Raw genomic sequence first — 27,007 nt, 5'->3', positions numbered from 1 at the left:
ATTAAATTAAACAAAATATCAAATTTTCAATTCCAGTGGCCTCCGAGGTAGCAGTCGCACAAACGCGGTCGGATCATCCACCCTCGGGATTGGCGAATTGCACATAGCGCGCGCCTCTCGCCTTCACGCGGGCACTTACACCTGCCGAGTGCGCGACTCGCATTTCATTCAATGTGCGGAAACCCGGGTGCAAGTGCTCACGGCTCCCCGGGTTGAGGTGCGACCGAGGACGGCCACGGTCACGAAGGTAATAATAATAATTAATTGATATTTTTACAGCAAAATGTAAATATAAGTACGTATTTGTTTTGTGAGTACTCGGTTATATGATGAAATTAATTGCCGAACAAACTTGGGAGTAAATATATATAAATATATTTATTTATAAACGATCTGTTTGGATAAAAATATGAATAACATGTAGTGTTACGTAGTATGACGTTTCGTTTAGGCCCACAGGCTCGTGTGGACAGTGTCGTGAGTTTGAACCCCGCTCTGGACAACCTGATATGGCGCAGTAGAGTATATAGATAATAAATATTTATCCATAATTTCATCAATATAGATCCAAAATATATTACCAATTAAAAATTAATACAAGAAATTTTTCACACTATTTTTCCCTGAATAAAGCTGGAGTTTAATTCAGCTCTAAGGCATATATATATAAATATGTATATATACTAGCTGGCCCGCTAAAAGATGTTTAGACAAAAAAAAAATTTCTAGGAAAATTATAGTGTAAAAAACAGCTAACTGATTGTGAATGTGAAAGTGGTAATACGTGGTGTGAGTAAAAGGGGTAGCTAACACAAACTTTATGGATGGTTTACCCACCTCAAAGCATACCACATATAATTGTTTATGGGGCATATTGGTAGTCATGCAAGTGCTAGCTAGCGTAATCTGAAACTGATTTCAATTAAAATTATTTAGCACATTTTGTGATTCAAAGTCCTGATATACTATCAAAGCGCGGTACTTTTTGTTAATTCATTACTTTTTTAATGTAAAAACTTAATTTTTAATTTTTCTGTACATTCATTGACTGAAATTGGGACGAAAAGCTATTTGATTACTCAAATGTATATCAACCAATAAGAGTTTGAGATAGGAGGGTAAAAATTTAGGGCTGTATGAGTTTTTCAATTGCAAATTATAAAAGAATAAAAGAAAAGTAATTGGTATGAAAAATATTCTTAGGGGGACCAATACTTAGTACTCATAGGTGTTGGAAATATATGTTCTATTTTTAGTCATATCATACTGAACGTTATATTAAATATATATATATTAAATTTTTTTATTATAATTTTGATGTTGAAATATGTGATATTCAGTTTTCAGGGCAATACATCAATTAAATTAATTGATGTATTGCCCTGAAAACTGAATATCATATATATATATATATATATATATATATATATATATATATATATATGTATGTATGTATATATACATATATAAAAATTACTATAAACAATAAATAAACATTTTTAATCAACATAATTTATTTTAATAATCATTCTATTTCTGCCCACATTTATTTATTCACTACAAAAGATAGAATAAATATTATGATAAAAGCAATTAGAGCATTCCTTCCAAAGCCGTATTTTCTATTCTAAAAGATAAACAATGATAATAGATATAATCATCTCTTATTATTCCAGTTGCCTCTTAAACTTTTGTTTACAAAAGACAAAATGCATTTGAATAATTGAATAATGAATTGCGAGAAATAGCACTATTAAAGTTTGAATGATGCAGCTTAACACATCAGAAGAGTAAGAAGAATTGTTATTCTTGTTGGAAATAATTATACGTGGAAAATTCGAGAAACTTATGAACTTTGTTATAATAAATGATAGTTGCTAATGCACCGGTTTAATTTGTGAGATAATGAATTTTGATGGTAATATGTTTGCCTGTAAGGAAAGTTTTGGATAATAATACACTACAATTGAAGTTGCAGATGCCGATGCTTCTCGTAAATGAACAGGATTATTTGGTACTCGAACTTGGTACAAAACAGAAATTATATGAATAAATTAATGTGAATGATTTTTAATTGAGTTTTATGCGTTGTGATATTAAAATAAAAATATCAGTATCAGAAGTAGTGTGGAAAGGTTTATAACAATCTTGAAATAATACACTATATGTTCTACTGAAATAATTATACTAAATTAATACAAGAATGCTTTTAATTTCTTGTCTATTTATTTGCGAGTTAATCAAATTCATTTTCAAAGCTGTAACGGACGAGAGACTCAACATCAAGCGTATTGCAAATATGATGCGAGATTCTAATAAGAATCATTTAATTCTCAATTACCAAGACGATGTTTCAACCTATAATTTTTATGTTTTAATTTATGTTAATCACTTCGAAGATAACAAGAATCACCACTAATTATATAACGTTCGTCTCTAGATCTTGTGATGGTGGTAGAATAAAGCTATGACGCAAAGCTTACAGGAAAGACTTCCAGAATGCAATTACAAACAAACTTCCGCAATTGTTTGTTGAATCGAGCCAGTTATAACTTTGTGAAAACGCGTAGAAATGGCACATAGTTTGATATTACCAGTTATGAAATAATTATTTGAAATTTGTTACTTTACAATACTACTCGACGATAACAATACGAAACTTTACTCGTTTGCTATTTTCTGTTCTTGACACTAATAAGACCACTACTGACATACGCCGCTCCTGCATGGAACGCGACGACTAAGACTAACTTACAGAAACTACAGACATTACAAAATAAGACACTACGAATAGTACTTAACAAAATAAGGGACCCACTGACTAGACATTACTACTCTTCAAAATACATACACAAACAGACTGACGTACCGACAATACTTGACTACATGAAAAAGCTTACTAAAAATTTTTACCTAAAATGTGGGGATCATCCTAATATTAACATCGCGGGCCTCGGCCAATACACAAGAGACGATATTTGGTATGGCAATCACGCCATGCCAAAATATATACTGATTGACCCATAGCAGTAAACGTAAATTGGCTCAATACAAATTTTCTCCCTTAGAATGAATAAATTTTTATTATGTTTTTCTTCTTTTTGTGTTATTATGTGTTATTATAAATAGTGCTATGTGATTTTTTTTTGGGGATAAATTTTCATTCCTCTTTTTTTGTCACACAAATATTAATTTATTTATATATTTTGAATTAATTATTGTTTGTAAAATCAAATCCAATGAAGGATACAATACCTTCGGGTAAAAAACCCATGTTATAAAGTGCAATGTACATACTTTTATATACTGAAATATATAGTCTTTGAATTGAATTGAATTGCTATTTTCTGTTTTGATACAATTTTTATTTTTCTAATGTAAGTTTAGTCGTGATAGAAATACGCATCACCTCTTATTCGTATTATATATTCTATTGAAACGCAATAAAATTCTAGCGATTTCGGATATACAAAGGCAAAAGTAAAAAAAATAATTGATGTTCATAATGATCATTTAACATATGCACAACTGATTATCAGATATTTTATAGAAATTTAAAAAATGAGTACTAATTTTGTTACAATTGTTTTCGCTTCCGTACCAATATTTTTAATTTTTGAAGAGATTCAAACAAATTTCAAAATTTGCAGATTATTTTTTCAAAATTTTCAAAAATATACAAAGTTTTATAATTTAAATATAAATTTCAAATTTACAACTCAGTTTAAGATTGTATATTTTTCATATGCATTATTCTAATCATAAAAAATATATCCTCAGATGGATTTATTCGGCATCTCTCGTAATGTAAACACTCTTAAGCGTTTTGTACGATAAGATCGTCACTGTATATTATATGAAAAATAAAATATATGGAAAATATAATTATTTTGTTAGAAATATTTAAAACAATTATTATTATACATTGATCAAATATTGATTATGGTTTTTTATATATATGTTTTTGTTTCCTACTAGTAATATACACATAGGATTGACTTGGATCATTTTAATTTTTCAAGTTTTATAAATTTTGCTCTCTCTCTCTCTCTCTCTCTATATATATATATATATATATATATATATATATATATATATATATATATATATATATATTGTATATATATCTTTAAAGATAGTTTGTATTACTATAAATTAAACATTGAAACAATTTAAACCAAAAGATTAAGCGTTTAATTTAATTCAAAGATTAACAAGATATACATTCGTTCTCTAAACTATCCATTCTGTCTGTGCAAATCTAATTAGCAAAAGTTGTTCTTATAATTCTTGTTAGTTGTGAATACGAATACGAAATGAGAAAGTTTCAACACGGTATGCTGACAGCATTCAATATAGGAGTTTCTTATGCTCATTGTTAAATTCAATAGCATCAATTCCGAGAGAGTAACGTACTAGTGTTTTGCTAGTTTCATTTGCTTTCGAGATACACGCAAACGTGATATGTCATTTTCAGTGAACAAGTTACACAGACAATTTGCAAACAGTTGGAAATGACGTTGAAAGAATACATACTATGTGTGGAATATCTTAGAAATGGAATGCATAAAAGGATATCTTGTTGAGGAAATTCCAATTCAATATATTAAAGTATATCAATTGATTTAAAAAAAATCATTTTATGTAGTAAAATAAAAATAATCAATTGAACAAAATTTACTTAATATTAATCTATATATTTAAATATAAACGTTTACATACGCAATTTCAATATGCCACAAATCTGACAAGATTGGGAAGCCTTCATATAATACGAAGTCGTTATTCTAAACTAAACAAATCATTGGCAGTAAGTTTTTATTTGCAGGTAACTAAGTTATTAAAATTGTGGATAATTTATAATCAGCCTTCCATCAATTTTCCTTAATTGATTATTCACTTCTAAATAAAACCTACTGAAGCACGATGAATATCTCATTCAGGAAAAAGTAATTAAAATTCAAAAAAACCCTTTATAGAAAATAGAATTTAAAATGCTAATTGCATTTTAATAGATTCCTTGAACCTCGGAAATGCAGCTAATAAATGTTTTTCTCGTTTGGTCGGCATGCCTCTGTATCAAGCAATTTCGAGAAGAAATTGAAACAATTACCGCGATTACAATTAAAGTGAATGGAATTAGTCGACGGAAAGCAAATTTTGCCTTAAACATAAAATTTAATCTTCCGGCCGCACGTCACTTGGGAATTGCAGAAAAAACGGTTCATAAAAGAAAACAATTTTACGTTTGACGATTATGATGGTTGAGATACGGATTTTTTATTTTAAAAAATACTTAATTAGAATACGATAATAATGAAGCTCTTCTAGTATTTGCTCACTAAATATTTATTGGTTTATAAGAATAATAAACAATTGAATTCATCAAACATTTTTGCTCATATTTTGCCTTTTATATAGTGAGATGGTCAATCACACATTTTAGAAGCATATTGTATGACAGCTTTTTTTCTAATTCTTTAACAGCAATCAAGATACAATATACCATATATTGCTCAAAAGATGAAAGAAAACGGTTCGTTTATAAAAATTGTTTCAAATTATTATAATTAAATTAAAATTAAAATAAATGTACATATATTTTTAATTATAATAAATTAATATAATTTTTATAAACGAACCGTTTTCTTTCATAGAATATTTTTTCCCCTAACGACATATATTTTTCAACAGGACCCTATAGCTTCTCTTTCCTATTTGATATTTTGTGACTCATCTAGTTGACCTTAATAGAGAATTCAGACTCCGACGATCGTTGGTGTAATGAACGACTTGTAACGGATAACACATAATGCTAATTTAGATTTCTATATTTTAGATTTTAAATTATAACACACTGATGATGATTATTTAATAAATTAGTGCAAAAAGAGTGTCGTATGTTTATATTTCTAAATTAATATATATATATATATATATATATATATATATATATATTTGATTTACAATTAGATACTTAATAAAGTATATAACTTGATAGAGTAGTAATTATTAATATAAATATTTTTATATAAAATTGGTTATAATTATAATATTGTGATCACTACTGTGATCCAGCTGGATTAGGTGATTCTCTATTTATCTTCCTATAAATTGTACTAAAACACCATATCCTTAACTAACAATGTATTCTACATTTTCTCATTTACAACTTTTTAGTCAACCATCACAAATATCATAACTAACATAGATTATTTACCCTATGCTGTCACAGAACCATCTATCCAATTGATAAAACTAATAACTTATAACTACTTACTATAGAATAATATAAAATATTCATTTATTATATAAGAAATAAAAATCGTGTTTTTATCCATTGCAAACAATTCAACCGTTAAATATAAAAACTCCCAGGACTTCACTAAAACATTTGTTGAAATGAAGTTTTTAAATACACTTTGTTTGAGATATAAATCGAATTAATAACTTTTTCAGTACAATAACATAGAAAACAAGACCCAATTTTCCTTTAAATCCGCATAACGAAGCGTGGGTTGCATATTTTCTAATTACACCCTTTGACTACTCGAGTGTCTTGCTTTCCGCATTTTCTTTTGTAAAAAATATTCAACCCTTAAAAAAACGAAAACAACTTTCTCGTATATATTATAATGCGATTCCTTTCTCCGCCGATCTTAAACCAAAGCGGTTAAATCATTGGCCCAGTTATTTATGAAGCTGCGTTGTTATAAACGTAAAATATTGCCCTCATAAGTTTTATGAAGACTTGAATATATTTTATGCCCTGTTCCGTGCGCATAATCCAAATAATAGCCATGGATTCCCCTTATGAATTCTAAAGTTCTCTGGTGTTTGACATATGATTATATATTAAAATTTAGATTCGAGTTACGTCACGAATATACTTGGGCCATTGCCCCAGAGTAAGACAAAATCTTGTATTAAATCTTCAAGATACTTATATAATATAAACATAAGTACTTACATAGTGCATACATCATTTGTTCGGTTTCTTCAATTTAATTTTTATCATTCATTTCTTATTTTCAGGGAGAAGACCTTCTAATAAAATGTCTTTCAACCCGTTTTGCTGGTGCTGAAAAAAGAGGCTATAGCTGGACACGAGATGGAGCCCTTTTTCCAGCAAGTGCCTCATCTGCCCTTTGGGAAGATTTGAGTCCGGATGGAAGCATTTTAAGGATATTTAATATACAAGTGAGTTTTTTAAAAAAATCTAATATAATACATAAATGCTTTTAATATTTACGGATCAATTAATTTACTAATTAATTATCTACAAATTTTATAATTGCTTCTTTCCGCATATGCAGTTACGAAACATAATATTTAATTATTTGTATTGTAATCTGATGAAAATTACATTGTTTAATTGTAAAAAATGCATTTAATTAAGAAAAATTAATTTACTTGGTACAGGTAATTAAAATTTACATCATTGCAATTATTCCGAATTGTATTCGTTGTATTCAATGTTAATATGAAATTAATTGTGAAAAAGATATCAAGTATGCGAGGTAATTGAATCAGAAATGTTTAAACCACAAATATTTAATAAACTGATTACTGTTTTAAATTCGATAACAAAGCAGGGCTATAATTTACCAGAGTATCTTAACGAATTACAAAATTAGAAAAATAAATAATTTATGATCTATTTCCTAAAATCTGAATGAATAATTATTTGCTGATAATATTCTTTTATAAAGGAATATTGCTAAATAATTATAGTAAAAATCTATTAAAGTACTAAAAATCTAAGTCAGACCAAAACATCATCTAGATTTATATTTTCTCTAAACAGACCAAAAATCCTATAATCGGCTTCATGAATAATAATTAAGATTCGGCACCTTTAAAAATTGTGAGAGTAAAATTTTAAAATTCTAATACTGCCCATTATTTTATTTTTTTTTTATAATTAGATAACTTCTCGTAGGTCTATAATATTTAAGAATTTTTGTAAACTTCATCATTATACAAGGTTTCATCAAAATTGTCAGAATATTTTATTAGATCATTATCAAATGCTAATCAGCGCGATGCCCAACTGATATAAATTGAACTGAATAATGATTAAATTTCATAATTGGTTGACGATTTTTTTTGAATCTCTTGTCCCCACGGAAATCGTCGTTAAGCATTACTTCATGGGGGGAGGCTCTAGCATTCTATACTTCGTTTGTCCTAATTGGTTCCACGAAAGAATGATTTTGTTATTATCTGGTTATTATAATGTTGCCAATCGTTTCGCAGAACTATCCAATCGGTGTCGTTATCGAGTTTTGATATCTGAGATATCTGATTAGTCGTTTTCTAAAAGTGTCGATTATTGGCTCACACACATATTCACCATTTTAGGCACCAATCGACTCTAAATGACTTGGAATGTCCGGATAGTATTGAATTCGATTTTCTGGCTGAAACATAAACTTTTTCTTCGCGAAATAAAAAAAATCCAATTCAAACTTACGAATTGCAACTACGCCCAGGAAGTCAAACTTATGTATAGCCCTAGGAATTAAATCGAGCTCATCAAACATTCATTCAGTGTTCCCGATCCCCGCATCATGATACACACTTAAGCGAAACGTCTGATATATTCGAGGTAAACCGGAAATATGTAGGAGGTTCACATGTGTAATTAGTTTGTGTTGCCTCGTACCGCATTAATATTGAGAAAGGTATTCGCTCTTATTACGGAATAAAGTAAAGATATACGCTATAAACCCGAGTTGGGACTCGCTTTTAATAAATCCACTTACTGGATCATTACTTTATGTCATTTACTCAAATTGGGACATATGCAATATTAAACTTGGTAAAATTAAAGCGGAAAAGATATTATGAAAACATCTTTGTACTGAATTTTAATAATATATATTCATCTCAGACTAGGTTAAAATGTTGAAAATAAGTTGCTGCTATATAAATCAATCATTAAACCAATCTGGACCTACGGAATTGAGCTTTGGGGATGTGCTTACAAATCAAATATAGCTTTAATGCAGAGAACTCAGTCAAAAATTTTACGTACTTAAAAATGTACAATACTTCTTCGTGGTACGTTACAAATGAAACCATTCACAACGATCTCAACATGAAAACGATGCAATTAACGTTCAAAGAATTTAAGATAAAATACAAAGGTAACTTGGAATCACATTCAAACCCATCAATAGGCGACATTTTACAACCATTTGGCGTAAGAAGATTAAAACGTCAATAGCCTTTAGATTTAGTCTTATATTAGCTTCAATATATCATTATCTTTCTAATTGTTAAACTAACAAGATCTTATAGGAGTTCTTCTTAGACATCGGTATCAAATATTGTCAATTTAGCTTATAGGAATTCTTATGTATTTCTGATTGCTGAATAAAACAGAGTTAAAATTAAAAAAAATCTCAGACGAGGTCTTCTGTATGGGTATGTCGGGCTCAATACTGCCAGAATATAATATCGCTTATCTCTTGTCTCTAGTTCACACGGAAACCATCGTTAGGCATTACTTCATGGGGGGAGACTCTAGAGTTCTATACTTCTTTCGTTCTAATTTGACCCATCCGCCTTTCCTCTTTGTGAAAATCGCAAGTCCATTAGAACTTCGTTTCTAATGTGACTAAGGCTATCACTTCTTCAAGAGTATACATGTGTATATTACTGTATATGTATATAGAATTTATTCCTATATATTTTTACAATATAACAATGTTTGATTATATTGCAATCTCCATAAAAAGCGCACAGGATATCCGCATAGATTTCGTATGCAATATTGCCGACTCTATTGGATAAGATACGAATACAAATCACATATGCTATTCTTTATATATAAGCAAAATTGTCTCTATATCCCAACGTATTTTTCAAATAGGTTAGATGATCATAAATATGTCAGTATCCTAAATTTGTATCATGTCAGTGATATTTCCGCATGTCTATAATACATTAAGAACAATGTTATATGTACTTGTATTGATTTTGAACTAATAGTATTTTTGTTAATTATATTCGAGCATAATTGAACATATTATATTAGATAATTGTTGCCTGCTTACATCAGTCGATTGATCTTGTCTTCAGCCATTTTAAGCCTAACAGTTTGAAGATTATCCTAAAAATTATTAACTTCTCCAATAATGAAGCATCAGTTAAATTACGCATGTATTTTTTTCTTAATGTTAATTTCAGTTTTATTTGTACTACTTTCATTTGTAACTGAATATGTGCGATATAAATAAAAAAATATTTTGCACATTAAGGGGGTATTCCAGTGTAGAATTTCAAAAAAATTGAATTTTTTTGTATTTCATATTTTCAAAGTTTAACTATCTAAGAATATGGGTACGAGAAGGTTTTTGAAAATTTGAATTTCTTCGGAGATATAGGCATTTTACTGACTCGGTCTCCATACTGGTTTGGCTTCACGCAAAACTTTAAGTGCGTTTTTTTCAGAACAGATTTTTTCAGTACTGTTGACACGATTTCTCGAGTTCTACTCGACCGATTCACTTGAAATGTTCAGAGAGTCTTGTTTATAGACCTATCTATAGCCCGAACTAGGATTATCCCCAAATTACAATTTTTACTATATTTCAAAAATTCGAGAAACTCAAAAAAAAAAACATTAAAAAAAAAAAATTGTGAAAAAAAAATTCTTTTTACTCATCGCTAGTTCAGGCGATTGCGACATCATCGCAGATTAATAATCTTTTTATTTTTTGCATTTCCGATGGCTAGGAGGGCTGAAATCATGTCAAGACTGAGGTGCCAATTTTTTGAGACCACCCACTTCATCAACTGCCAGTTTTTACAATTTTCAACTTTTTCATTTTTTAATTTTTGTTCTGTATTTTAATAATATTAGTAAACAAGTGGTAAAAAAATGGATAGTAAAAACATTCATTGCTTTCTTTTACGACACTTTAAAAATGACCTAAATCATACAAAAACTTAATAGATCGATTAATCAAAACTCAATAGTCATTTAAGGTAAAAAGGTCCAGCAAACTGCAGAAATCATATGATTCAATTTAATTATCATGTAGAATTGTAGAAGGACTATATCATGGATTTTGTCGTTTTTCTATTATTTCTTTTTTTGATTGTTTTACCATTTGATCTCTAATTTTAACTTTAGATTCGTCTTTTGCGGTAAAGACTACATTGGAAAACGAATGCTGCATATCCAATACAAACAACTTTTTTTTATTCTTTGGACATTTGTTATTAACTTCTTATATGGTAATTGCAAAGAAATTGAAAATAAAAATTGTTATATATCTTTACGCTTCAAAGGTTTCTGAACATTTTTTGATACCCAAGAAAAAATGAATGTACGGATGTATGTGTGTGGTGTGGGGGAACAATGCCATGCACCGTTAATGTTTAATTAATGCAATTATGAGTAATAAAAATTATTCTATTATTTCAGAAATCTTCAACCTACGTCTGCCACGTGAGCGATTCCGCTGCCGGCACCTCCGGCTCGGCCTCAGTCCGCGTGACCGTGGCTACGAGCGGCGAGTCGGCCGGCCCGGGATGCCGCGGGGACGAATGGTCGGAAACGAGCACCGTGCCGGGCGGTCTGGCACTCGCCGACTGCCCCAGCGGCTACGACGGTCAAGTACGCGTTCGCTGCGACGAGACGTCGCGCTGGGAACGGGCCGACTACTCCGAGTGCATCGCCCGTGAAGTGCAAAACATTCGGGATAATGTAAGTAGAGTTTTGTATTCAATTGGCATATGTTCAATGATAAATGTATGATTTATGATGAGATAACTGGTTTAACTAAGATTTATGTGGGTTATGATGGTGCGCGACTATAACTTTCGCGTTCACAATTTATTAAGCGTGGTATGAAATATTGCGACTCTAAAATTATAATCGTACTGTTAACTTTTTAACACAGCTATTTAAACTAAAACGTTGAAACAAAACATCAAAGATTGATAAATACTACGGTTTATACAAAAACCGACATTTTAGAAAACCGGTTTTCGAATTTTAATTTTACTAAAAAACCGGTTTTAACCAGTTTTTGAATTTTATATAGAAAATAAATTTTTACTCAAACATTCTCTAATTTATCCGCAAATTTGGTGTAATTTAGAGCAGTATTTAACTGAATTTATTTATTGTTCAATTTTATAGATAGTAAACAAAATTATTTTAGTTTTAATTAGTAGAACCAAAAAATAATTGTCTATCTTGATTAAATACATTTCAAAAAATTATTCGTATTCATGCATCATTTTTACATATAAGAATGAAAATATTTTTATGGTATTGAAAGGAAAAATTTCGAATAAATAAAAATTATACATTCATAAATAAAAAAATCATTAAATAAAAATAATAATAATAATAATAAAAAAAATATTAGATATATTTTGATACATACTTTTTAATATAATTTTAGTTTTAAAAACAATTAAGCTAAACTCGGGTATTGTCTGTTCCGAGTAATTTTAATTAATTAATTCTAATAGTTTTCCTTGATTAACAAAATACGATTACAAAAAACTGAGAACGTCTATCAAATTCCTACATAGACGTGCCCTTTGTTTACTCACAATATTTCCTGAAGTAGAAAATACTCTCATACTTGCGACCAAATTATGCTTAATTGTTTTCAAAGCCTGATATAATAATTCCAAGTTCTTTGTTCTTTAATTTGTGGCTGCTAGGGTTTAAAACGCTTTTTTTAAGTTTGAGTGGAGGAAGTTACTTCTTCAAGAAGAAGTCACATTGATTTAAATTAATATATACACTGGTATAAAAATCTAAATTAATATATACAATTTATGGGAGCCATTGCAGACTGATAAAATATCAAATGCTATAGAAATGATATGATTTCAAGAATCAAAATGTTTGCATCTATCTTTTATATTTGGATATATTTGTCATTTTCCATTTATACAGTGAAAACCGACTTTTTTCACTAAAAACCGGTTTTCGAATTCCATAATTTTTGCCAAAAAACCGGTTTTTGAAAACCGACAAACCCTAATGAATACGAAACGAAATAAAATAGTTAAGGCTTAAATTTCGTTGAAAATAATAAGGCAAACCAAAAGTTTATGATAGTACAATATTATATTTCATGTCAAAAATGAGTGACTTGTACAGTTCTGTACATTGCATTGACGTTAGCTATGACCATAATATGCCAGTTTACTTGTCTTATTGAGACAAAAAACATGGTAATTTTTTTTTTAGATTTTATTGAAAAAACGTCTACTATTAATTAGCAGAATAATTTGAGTACTCCTATATAATTCCATTTTATTCTTATTAATTTATATTAGTAATGAAAAAAAATCATGCAAAATTTTGTGTAATATAGCAAAGACATTATCTATAATATAAGTATATACCAAAAGCTTTACAAATTCCGGTATTCAAATATCGAGATATAACGTTTTGTTATGAAATACATAACAGTCATAAATAAATATTAGGCTGGTGAAACACATGGCAGAGAGCTTTTCTTGTCCTCGCTCGTCTTTTGTAATATATTCATGTCATGAGCTTCGTAAAAAATGTGCATTTTATATGCGTTCATATCTGGATTAAATATTAATTTTCATTCTCACTATTTTTTCATACTCTTTTGAAATTCAATACGAAAAAGAATATGGACTGAATCATTCAAACAAGCCATGTTTGATGCATACGCTGTCTTTTTTTACTCTAACAAAAATGAAAACTAATAAATGATGAAATTAAGAAATGATTTTATGTTACTACCTGACTTAAAACAAATAAACTTGTTGAATTTGAAAATCACTAATAGTTTAATGCACTTTAAAATTAAAAATTAATACCAATGATATTTCCCGTAATAATGGTTCATGTATGATTATTTCATGAGCTATATTAATTCTGTTGTCAATGAAAACCTCAGAAACCCAGTTAAATTGAAATTTGTAATAAAATGAAACTTCTTCAATCTATACGTCCTCGGAGTTAAAAAGCAAACCCGTTACCAAGAAACACGTCGTTTGCTATTTGTCTTTTCGAATAGAGAATGTGCAATTTAAAAGAGCAAAGTACGTCGCCTAAGTACACCTAAAAGTATTGTACAAAGAAACAAATAATGGAGTAAGTCGCTAGTCGGTGAAAAATGCCGACAGTGAATATTCTCTATTGGTTGTTCGGCATCAAGCCAGAATCCCGTTATAATGAGTTTTGGACACTTGCCCAGTTTTGATATAGTTGATTAAATTTTTAGTTACAAGAAGCATTTGTTACAAACCGATCGCCGTGGATATTGAAAATTTTATATTAGAAAAATTGATAAAATACGTCTTTGTGCGATGATTTCATTCAATAATTTATTTTTTAAACTTTTATATTCTTAGTTTTTGAGATTATGTAATCACTCAAATGCTCAGTACTACGATCGTGCCTAATAAAATAATTATTGTCTTATAATTAAATAATCTAATGAAAACGTAAAATCTTTTAAAGTTAGCATGCAAATTATACAGTATTTACATTCCAACAAAAAAAAGCCCTCGTTTGAATTTGCATAACAACATTTTAAGTATAAATTTCATAGAAATTGCAATGAGTACCGTTATGATTTTGAAATGAATACTCCGGCTAATTGAAATTAAACAAAGCAGCAGCGCGCACACAATTAGACCAGAGAATGCAAAATGCTTTTATTATTTTTGCAAATAATATAGGAATGGCTAGAATACTAACTACTATAAAACGTAGATACAAATTCAGAAGCGTACATAGTTAGTTTTTCACTGGCATCATTTTAAAATTTAATATTCATACAGAACTTCTAAAACAAGTACGTATTTTGAGGTGGTATATATAGTAGATGTCTATATCATACACGTGCCTATAAATATCTAGATAGCGATATAATTGATTTATATATTTGCATATACTTTCAAATATAATTTCTTATATTAAATTGAACAGGAGCCAAAAAATAGTACAAATTGCAAGAAGAGGGTAATGTTCGTGGAGAATATTGTGCATTATGTGTTAGATCTAGACATGAAGCTCCCATATGTTACATGTCATGAGCGAAGCTATCATCTTTCATATAAAATTGTTTTCTTCAAAGTCGCTACGGCTGAGGGAAACTAATGTTCAAATATGCACAGAAATAGTTCCTAGACATATTGCTAAAACTGAATAAGTAAGTCGCTTTATCATAAAAAATGAAATTAAATGAAATCTTTAAAAAATATAATAAAATTTACAAATTGTAAATCTGTTCTGTATTAATTTTTGGAAAAAATCTATATTATTGCGCAATAATAAAACGTGTGTAAATTTCCTTTATATATATTTATATATGCACGGAAAACTCTATCGAGCAGCTACCTAAGCGTGAAGATGCACAATAAATAATTTTCCAATGCAAATTGAAAGTTACGACATGGTATTATTTCTGGCACCATTTTATATTCAAAAGCTATATCAAAAAGAAAATTAAGATATGTGAATTTACATCCACTTTGGTTGCAAGATATATAATAATTTTACAAGATAAAAGCTTTTAGTTAAATAAGAATTAATACTTAATAGTAAATTATAAAATTCGAATTAAAATAATAATAAAATAATGAGAATTTTATTATTATATTAAAGAATTCTATGCCTAAATATTTAATAATGCATTGAACTACAAGGTAGCTCCACCGCGCACAGTTATCATGTATTACAACTTATATTTTTTTATTAAAGATATTAAGATAATAAATTAAAGATACTAATATGATAAATTAGAAATATTATTATTTTTTGAATGAACTATAAGTTTTTGAATGCTTGTATATAAATAAATAATATATTACCCAGTAATATTATTGCATAATTAATTATATATAAATGTTCAATTCTCCACTAGAAAAACTATCAATAAATTCAGGAATTGACAACACTTGACCTCCTACAATCGTATTAATAAGGTTTTCTAATTGCAAATTACTTTTCTGATTGATTCTCGATTTTTCTAAAGAAATGATCCTCTTCGCATTTCAAGTGGAACTCATCGAATCGAATTGAAATAGTACCTGAAAATGCAATCATTTCAAATAAAATGCCATTAACACTTCTTTCTATTGGAAAGGAAAATTTTATTGATAGTAAGTAGGTACATGATTGTAATCTTCTGACGCATGTGATAATTGATAATTGGTAAAGTACGGATTGCATTAAAAAAAAAAACAATATAATACCATGAATCATACTAACTATGAATTTGATTTGAATTTAGACAATACTTAGAAATATGTCTTAGAAGTGTTTCAAAATCGATTTTGTTACTGTATCAATAAATTGTGCTAATTCTTATAACATAGTTGGAAATTCAATCATTTCAAATAAAATGTCTTTAACACTTCTTTCTATTGGAAAGGAAAATTTTATTGATAGTCAGTAGGTATGATTGTGATCTTCTTACGCATGTAATAATTAATAATTGGTAAAGTACTGATTGCATTATTTAAAATAATCATTAATATACCATAAATCATACTAACTATGAATTTTATTTAAATTTAGACAATACTTGACTATGTGTCCTAAAGTATTCTACAACTTTTTGTAAATGAATCGTACAATATTCACGACTGATTTTGTTTCTGTATCAATAAATTTTAGAATTCTACAAACTTATGATGCAAACAGATCCTTACAGATAGATTCTTAATGATATCTACAAAAGCTATTTTGCAACGTTTCTTAAATCGATCATATAATATCCAAAATATAAACATTTGAATCCCAGTTGATTGAACTTTTGATTGTTAGGTTCCAATTCCCATAAATGCCAAATATGCAATAAATACACAGTACCACTATTATTCTACGTGAAATAACTCGTACAATGCACCATATTCATCCTGCATTATTTCGGTTTGTTATTTATCATCGCAATATTTAAATTTGTTATGATTTTATATTCTCGCCATAAACAAAACGATAAATAACATTCCAGTAATACATTTTTTAAATCGTTAAATAAATATGAACGTATTTCATCGTTCGTGCGTATTTCACGCGATCCGTAGACGTGAAAAACTTTTTATACCATTTTATCCCTGGTGTGAAATATTCATCGCATTATCCGACAGACCAACAACAACAACGACAAAAAAAATCTGACATCTTTATAGTAAAGAACATCCGGCGTCGATTTTTGTGGAAAAGGCGTATCCGTTCGCAGAAGAAAAAAATCACAAAGCTCCCATTGTAGGTATAATCAATGCTAAACTCTTGTGACACTGGGCGACGGCTGGCCGGGAAAGTGGGACGGTTCTCAAAGGAAATTTTTCATCTAAATAATCTTAGAAAAATTCACAAAAATACGACTAACTAATTAGATTGTAACTGGTTAGACCAATTACCAAGCAAATGAAATTAACTAGTAATATAAATGAATAATACCAAATTGGAGTTATTAGTAGGAGGGTGAAAATTTATGGTTGTATGTATTTTTTAGTTCTATTTTTTTGACGTTTGTTAAAATTAAAATTAGACGATTTACTAGGTATAACGATAGAGTGTTCATTCGTTTTCAACGATGTGTAATAAATCCTCGGAAAACTTTTAATCACTCATAAATTAATTTATATTTTATTGATTAAGTCAATTATTTACACATATCGGGAAGTTCATGTAACTTTCCGCAAGGCAAAATACCAATACCAACTAGTTTTTTCATCATTTCTAAAATGAAGTTTAATATATAAATAATTATAGACCCTAGTCATCATTAGTATAGTGTTAGTTCATATATATTCATCAGACAACAGAGTAATTAAAATCGAAAGATTTACAATATATAATCTTCCAAATACTGTGCTAGAGATGTTTTGGTTAAATTATAATCAATCAATAAACAATAATCATTATTTATTCAGATATCAAATATAAGACTACTTATAAAAGTTTGAGTAGTTTTACAAATACCTGATTATTGTGATAATCTGAGCTTAGAATTAAAAATGTAACATATGAAATGCAAAAAATTGTAATGATACTTTATATGTAATATGAAACTAGTAGTTGGATAAAATGAGTTATTTAAAAAATTAAGCTTTAATTAAAAAAATATAGAGCAAACCGATTATACATAAAATAATAAGGATGATTTTATCCGAGTTTAATGTGAAAAATAATGATCTATATTTATTTTCAATTATTATATTCTTTAAGTGTCATATACCACTACACTGCCAGGGCAAGACTAAAAAATTTTATGTTACATTAAAATATGTCAATTTCCAAAATCTCTGACAATGGTCACAAAATTGTATATTTTTATAGTTTTTTTATCCTAGTTTAGCTTATTGTGCATTTCAGAGCAGATGTAAAAAAAAACTAAAATTTGTTCAAGCAAAAATTTAGATTTGTAGTTTAGTATGATTGAGAAACCCTGTGATAAACTTTCGTACTAGGGACTTGGCAAAGCACATTTATCACGATAAAAGAAATCCTAGAAATGAAAAAGTCCGAGACTGAAACATAATGAAGAGTTAAGAGATCGCCGAGGTTCGCATATGTGGATAGGCGCAATTACATATGCGTTAGGTTTGCAACAGATAGTAAAAGAATTATAAGTAGAATTAAACACCTGAATTGCATGATGTTTAACCTCAGAATTCTTCTATATTTGAACAAATAATGAATCTGTTCAAATACTCCAAATCCTTATTTTTGCAAGAGTTTCCACCACCCCATTCCCATACGCTCATATTATTACCCATATCACAGTGCGTGTACGAGACGAGAAGACTTGATGAATTCAGTAAGAAGAATGGCATGTTTGCTTTTTTTCCACCGAACTTGGGGGTGAGATCTATGGCAAACAATAAAAATGTTATGTACACGCGTGTTTTTCCATTACGAGTGTTTTGTGGAGAGTTCTCTGCAGGAGAAACGAACGATAAAAAATGATAGATAGAAGTGTCTTCACGTGCCTTGCATGTAAACAAATTATGATATAAAGAAAAACACATGTTTAAAAAATACTGAACGATATGACATAAAAATGGTAACAAACACACAAGGTTTAGGTTGTCAGAAAGTTTTTCCGACGTCTTTACTTAGTAATGATGTACAAGTACGTGTTTACAGCTATATTAGTAACTAGAATTTTGGGGCTACAAATCGATTGTTGCTATTGATATAATATTATATACATTTTTGTATGAAAATATCTATATTATTTAACAAAAAGAAGCGCAAGAATCCATGACTTATTTAATAGATGTAATCGAAAATTATATACTGAACGTAAGTTCTCAAATTTCCAATTATTAATTCATATGAAAAAACAACAAGCATACTAGAATTTGACAATCTTAAAATTGTAAGTAGTAAATGAAAATGAATTGAAAAAGTAAATTAAATCATACTAAATAAAACTAGTGTGGGATACTATAGTTTTATTTATTACGATTTAATTTAATTTAAATCAAACAAATAAATACATGAAGTTAGCAGAGAGGTATACGATCAATTAATTTTTTTTTTCGTTATTAGAGATACAATTTATTTAGGTATTTATTCAAGAACTAATATTTACCAAAAATATCTATGCATGTATAACAAGGAAACTGTAAACATTATAATTACTATACAAGAAATTCTGAGTAATCCAACAATGCAAACTTTTCTCAGTTATGACATTTTTAGTAGCTGCATTATTCCTCCACTAATTTATTCAAAAACCGCTGTTTTATAAAGTTTTACTACTTTAACTAATTTTATACAAAAAATCACCCGAGAGAAGGATTAAATAATATAATAGAACAAAATTATACAAGATTGTGTTAATTTGTTAAGTATAAGGCTACATCACGTACTTATTTTGTAGGTACTGATATTAAATAAATTCATTAACAAAAGTATATAATATAGTTGATAGTAGGTATCTAAAGTATTGAGAATAATATTTAACTACAGATGCACGTTTTATACCAATTTGCTACATCTATTTCACTAAGCTTCGCGAATTATTTTGCTAAGTTTATAATTTTTATTTATTTTTATATCTTTTATTTATTGATCTTTCTTCCAATTTGAGACATCGTATTGCAAGTGCTCACATTATATGGAATCCAATATAATATTGCAAAGATAGTAACCTATATTTAGCCAAATCAAAAAAATTAGTTTGTCTTTCAATTATATTAGGAAATTAACTTTAATTATTATTGGTCTTATTCATAATATCAGTACCATAAAACATGTCTGTTACCAGTTGTGTTTCTAAGTCTGCATTTAATTTTCATCATCATACTTTTGCTGACAATGATTATAAGAAAGATAAATTACATAAGTCATGAGAGACAGATATTGTTACGAATTCTGGGGAAAAATAAGTGGACGAAAAGACATCTCAAAAACCGTGTGTTTCATATGTTACATTCGTAATATAAACGTTGCTCCATTTGGCAAGAAATCTTTTCTCATTGTATGAGGATATTTTGCTACTCGAAAAAAAACTACTACTTACTTACTACTTGTATACTAAAGATTCGAAAAATATAATAATAGATAGGTGAAGATATTCTGCCCTAAAAATTTATTTATGCAGTTCTAATGCTTACTTTTTTAAAATTATTACTAAATGTGTTAGGTACTAACAAAGTTGTTTTTTTTTAAATCACAAGATTATTATTTCTAATGCTTCCAAAAATTGCATTAGTAAGCCATGTAAAAAAGTCATTACAAAATTGTAAAAATCCCTAAGAATATATTCATTATTTGCTAGAATCAATCACACCAATTTAAGTATCTTCTGTTTCATTGATAATTCACTGTTAAAACTACAAATAAATTGGCAATTTATTATTAAATAAAAATCACAAACTTAGTAACTTAATAATTCTGTTAAAAATTGCATTTCTAAGCAATATGAAAATTATATTAACATTTGGAAATTTTTTATGTATATACAGAATTCACGATAGTAAAGTACAACCATTTTTCCAGAAACTTTATTCCAATTTTCTAATGAATTTATTAGGCATCCATTTTACTTGATATTTTCCTAATGTTTATAATTTTGAGGAACTTAGTACATGTTAAATGCGATTTATTTAGTCCTAACTTTTTTGAAAAATGTTTTTCATTTCCTTCATTCTGTGATAAATTTCGAGGCCCTAAAATACGTGGTATATCTTAAAATGCCATAAAAGTCTTATCGGTGACTTCTTTAGGCGCGAATACTCATCTAGATCGTATTTTACTTCTTGCTTTTCATTATATACATATATATATATATATATATATATATATATATATATATATATATATATATATATATATATATATATATAAATATCTGACCTAAAACGTCGCGTATGTTTCTTTACTGTGATTTTTACGAATTAATGAATTCCTTTGTTCGCGTACATTAGCAAAGGAAGCAGATTTGACTCATTTTTCGAAATGTAACATTGAACAATGTAAATAAAAGTTAATAAAAGACTCTGTCATGTATAGAACAGAAAGTCATATGTCTCTAGAATAAACCCCAAAGGAAATGCCTGTGACAAATGGACTATTTTTTATGTATCTTGGCGTTATTATTTCACGAGGATAAAGGATATATTAAAAGAGTGTTAAATTAAATATTAACTATTTTATTGTTCTGTATTTTTGTTAACATATACTAACTATAATTGATAGGTTCTTCTAATAGCTTATTTATTTTCTATTACATCGTACGACTGTGTTTGTTCTTGGGTGAAAATCTACTTTATGCAAGTGGTTTCTAAGCCTTAATCGAGAATTATCCACTCAACATCCTAAAGCCGATTAAATTAAACATAAACAGAGCTATTGGGCGTTGACCAAACAATTTCCGTAATATCGAGCTTTCACACAAGCGTCTTGGTCCAGGAACGTAATCAACACATTTGCCTTACACATTACTCTTGACCAGAGAGACCAGGACGATAGTAGAAATCATAGAAAACATATTTTATGACTTAACCATGTGTATCAATCCAAAAATGTTGGGTTATATTATTATGAATGACTTTTACCTATTTGGAATCCTATCTGAGCCGTTGGGAAAAAAGAAATTCGAAAATATCCATATTAAGGACCAGTCTAATATATACATATATACTAGTTTGGAAATATTAACAAACAACACTCTTTTTTGCACTAATTTATTAAATAATAATTTCCACAAACGTTTCGAGACTAGGTTTGTCTCATCATCAGTAAGTTATAATTGAAAATTTAAAATATGGAAACCTAAATTAGCATTATGTGTTATCCGTTACAAGTCGTTCAGTATACTGTCTTCAGCCCCACCAACGATCGTCGGTGTCCGAATTCTCTATTCATTTCAAGTGTTAATATATATATATATATATATATATATATATATATATATTAATAAATTATTATTTTTGTTTCAGTTTGAACGTTTGCGCCTCGGTTTCGAAGTGACCACAGTCCAAGACGTGCTCAGGTCCTGCCTGTCCTGGTTGCAGTCACGTTCGCAAGCTCTTTCAGGAGAATTCGAAGCAGTGCTTCTATTCATTCTGGAAGTTTTGGAATATGTTGAAAATAATAGAGCAGAACGGACCGTCACGAATTGCCATTTAGCTCTGGAATGTGCCAACGAGATTCTGCGCCACGACGACGGACTCATCTCATCACAGGTGAGATGTCGTTGGAAGGAATAGGAATTTTAATATTTTAGAAAGTTTATAACCTAAATATAAAGCACGAGATTTTTTAATTTGAAATAAAATTAAAATTGTATTTATAATAATTCCATTGCAAGTAATGCAAAGGTTCACAATATAAAAATATGGGTCGATTGGATAATCCGTCGCCTATTTTTTTTCTAAGCAAAGTAATATTATTGAAATAACTAGGTGAATATATATGTAATAGTGCAAAATTATAGATAAATCGTATAAGAAAATTTTTGAACTTATTTACTACTTGTAAAGAAACAGCTCGACCGATCGTCACGAAAAACTCGAGTCCTTATCAAATGTTTTTAAAAAATTTCAATTGTTTTCAAAAGATCGAAGCTCCAATTATACACACCCATATTTTAGATCATCAAGCTGGAAAAAATCAAGCTAGAGAAGTCAGAAATAATGTCCTGACATAATGTCATTAACGTGCTGCTAATATTTTAAACTTCTTTCAAAATCCTATTTAATCTAATGCTAAATTAATTATTAGTATCAATAATGAAAATAAGCTCCTATATTTTTCGCTTTTTTGTACATAATTGTACAAGTTTATGAATGGAATAAAATCACGTCAAACCCAAATTATCATTAAAGAAGTTAAATGGTGGGGTACATGGCATCGCGCCTTAAGGCAAATTGCTGAAACTTCCCGTACCAACATTTTTTTTGAGAAACTATAAATTTTTGACAAAAATTTACTTTTTTGAAAAAAAAAGACTTTTTAAAGAAATATTTATTTTGAAATATTTTGGAAATTCTGACCCTTTTTTCAAAACAATCGTACTGCTTCAACTGCACAGAGACGAAATATCGAAGCGCGTAAGCGCCGCGTTGCCGTATAACGGATAAACATTGATACGGAACCCATAGGAATGCAAACAAAATTTATACTTATTGGTAAAATCTTTATAAAATATCTGATAATTTGATGTGCATATGTCTAATGATTTTTGACGGCCAAATGACATTTTTTTTACTTTTTTTACTAGATCACCGAAACCGCTAGACCTGCTTGTGAATACAAGTAAAATTTTCTTTGAATTATTCAAATCGGACGCTTCGTACTCTTAAAAACTGAGGCACTTTTTGCCCCATGTCTTCGGAACGGCTAGATCTGCCTTTGCCAGAAACTAATCAGCACGTCCCCTTCAATCAATACGAATCGAATGTTTTTTGAATTATTCAAATTCACATACACACATACACGCACACACACACATACATCCATTTTTTCTAAAATATGCCAAAATGTTCAGAAGGTTTTGCAACATAAAGATATATAAAAATTTTCATTTTCGATTGTTTTGCGATTACTAATACTTGCCCTATGGGAAGTTAATAATATTATAACAAATGCCCATTTAGTATACAATGTCCCTTCAAGGCTGACAATTGTAAATTCCCCAAATTTATTAAATGTCCTTAACTCGACAGTTGTAAATAAAATAGAAACTAAAAAAAACTCAAAATAAAATATAATAATAATTAAAAGCTACGAATAAAATATATGAATCATCAGCAAAATGCAAGAATTGACAAAGATCATAGTATTTAATGCCCAGAGATTAGAACCTTGTTTCATGGATTTTGATAAAGTTTAATGTTGAAATAAAGCATCGCTATAAATAAGATAATGAGAATTATTTATAGTATATAAAATAGACTTCATAAAGAGTTTAATTTTCAATAACCATATAACGAAATCTCTTGCATAGCATTTATTACTAAATTTACGCCATTGTTTCATATACATATAAAACATATTAGCCTGATTTAGAGCATAGATTTTATTTAAAAAGTTAGTTATAAGTCATCATCATCATTTTTTTAAGCAGCGTCCAAAGAGTATTAAGAATAAACAAATTGAATATTTTTATGATCAAATTTCTAAATTAAAAAAAAAATTAAATAAAGTTTCATCTAAGCGAGCTATATATAGAAATATTACATTATTAAACTAATGCCCTCTAAAATGACAATCCTTTACCATTTTTTTACAGAGCGTGCACCGACTGAAGGAATTCGTAATAGCGTCCGGCCGTACCTTATCCGAGGCGAGTCCTCTGACGACGCATCCGCACGCCCTGAAAATGAGCGAACTTTGGGTGGATTACGGCGGCGTCGAGGGGGTGCCCCAGCGCCTCCTATTATCTGGCAGCGCACCTGAGTGAGTTTAATTAACTTATCGCACCTTACTCGAATAATGCTCTCGATGAGTTTGTCTAGGGAGACGTACTAATTTTAGTTGCATTTTGTTTACTGATCGGCTACTGTTATTATACATTGGCGTAGAAGATTGAAGAGCTTATGTAATATAATGATTAAGTGTTAGTAAACACTTTGTGAGGCACGATATGAAAGCTTGCTAGAGTACGAATTTATATTAGTAGTTTGCATATACAGTAATATCCCGTTTTACGAGCGATTAGTCATACGAGTTTTTCCTGATTGTATATGTTCTGAATCAATTATTTTCATGTTTATAAACAATTTTATGTTCATAAACAATTATTATTTATTTGAAGTTTTACTAGTAGCTATTAATATTCATAAATTTATTTTTCTAAAAATAAGGCGTTAAAAGTGTGAGCAATTCAAATATAGGGGTATTCTAGTGTAGAGCAATTAATTTTAGGTCATTTTTAAAGTGTTGTAAAAGAAAGCAATGAATGTTTTTACTTTCCATTCTTTACCACTTGTTTATTAATATTATTAAAATACAAAACAAAAATTAAAAAATAAAAAAGTTGAGAATTGTAAAAACTGGCAGCTGATGAAGGGGGTGGTCTCAAAAAATTGGCACCTCAGTCTTGACATGATTTCAGCCCTCCTAGCCATCGGAAATGCAAAAAATAAAAAGATTATTAATCTACAATGATGTCGCGATCGTTTGAACTAGCGATGAGTAAAAAATTTTTTTTTTACAAATTGGCGACTGTTTGAAAAAAAAAGTATTTTTTACTGTTTTTTTGAGTTTCTCGATTTTTTTAAAAATAGTAAAAATTGGAATTTAGGGATAATCCTAGTTTGGGCTATAGATAGGTCTATAAACAAGACTCTCTGAACATTTCAAGTGAATCGGTCGACTAAAACTTGAGAAATTGTGTCAACAGTACTAAAAAAGTCTGTTCTGAAAAAAACGCATTTAAAGTTTTGCGTGAAGCCAAACCAGTATGCAGACCGAGTCAGTAAAATACTTATATCTCCGAAAATAATTCAAATTTTCAAAAACCTTCATGTACCCATATTCTCATATAGTTAAACTTTGAAAATATGAAATACAAAAAATCGATTTTTTTAAATTTCTACACTAGAATAATAAAAGCTTAATTTAAAATAGAAGCATTTCTGAAAAAATAGATGAAAAATCATTATTATCAGGAATCAAAATAAATTATTTCAAATTTCAAGTAAAAATAAATAATAATGTTTTTCTTATATTTTAAATGACGTTTGAACAGGTGAATGACACACCCTTACCCTCGTATATTTGAAAAAAAAATCATAATTATTTAATTGGTTTGTATAAATCGATTGCAAAATAAATTAATTAAAAAAATAGTTATTTTATATACTTTCTCTGATGATAAAAATATTTAAAATATTTTTTAAGAGAAAAGATAAAGATATACACTAATATGTTACTTCAAAATAACAATTAAAACGTATGATTTGCAGAAGAGTATCATTGAATAATGGTAATATTTTAAATGATTTTTCAGATAGTTTGTTAGGCATAAACAAAGGACACGATGAGTGAGCTTCTCCAATATATAATAATTTTCTTCAAAATATTAAATTAAGTTTTAAATTTGATTTGAACAACTGAACATAAATATCCATAAAAAATCATTGAACATTGCCCCATGCTGGCTCACAAATTTCCTAAACGACAACTTCCGAAAAGCATGAAATATCTACAATCTTTGGCACCCGCTTCATAATTACAATTATGAAGTTAAGCATAGTCACTTCCTTTAATTATATTTGAGGAATCCCCGTAATTAACCGACTTCCAAGTCACACTGAAGCATGAAATGCCCCTTGGATAGGCCGCCTATCATTACGCACACACATTTTCGGGAGAAAATGACCTACGGCGCGTTTATTTCGGCAATAACGTTTTTATTGCGTTTTACGCAGCTTTGAGTTTATATCCTTTACTTAGTCAGGGTTAGTTTGACATGTTGCTCACAAATTTTATACTTCATAAAGTTGCTGTCATAGGTAGTAGGATTTCCGATGTGTAACAATCCAATCAGAATAGTAAAAAAATAGTTGG

The 27,007-nt window shown here is 28.8% G+C and overlaps 1 protein-coding gene across 1 annotated transcript in view; it reads left to right on the top strand.

The window, feature by feature from the left end:
• The first annotated feature begins 435 nt into the window (after nucleotides 1–435).
• The window catches only part of LOC113370285, a 40,347-nt gene continuing 13,775 nt past the window's right edge, over nucleotides 436–27,007 (top strand). Inside the window, exons 1-5 of the mRNA XM_026610958.1 lie at nucleotides 436–522; nucleotides 7,036–7,200; nucleotides 11,441–11,722; nucleotides 22,432–22,677; nucleotides 24,726–24,892. Of these exons, the coding sequence (XP_026466743.1) occupies nucleotides 436–522; nucleotides 7,036–7,200; nucleotides 11,441–11,722; nucleotides 22,432–22,677; nucleotides 24,726–24,892 (947 nt within the window). The remainder of the gene's footprint in view (nucleotides 523–7,035; nucleotides 7,201–11,440; nucleotides 11,723–22,431; nucleotides 22,678–24,725; nucleotides 24,893–27,007) is intronic.

The sequence above is a fragment of the Ctenocephalides felis genome, unplaced genomic scaffold (assembly GCF_003426905.1).
Source record: "Ctenocephalides felis isolate EL2017-DRISC unplaced genomic scaffold, ASM342690v1 CF-g0.4_SCAFFOLD_01492, whole genome shotgun sequence".
NCBI classification, from domain to species: Eukaryota; Metazoa; Arthropoda; class Insecta; order Siphonaptera; family Pulicidae; genus Ctenocephalides; species Ctenocephalides felis.
The sequence above is the reverse complement of the archived record's forward strand: the minus strand, read 5'-3'. Positions and strand labels throughout refer to the sequence as shown.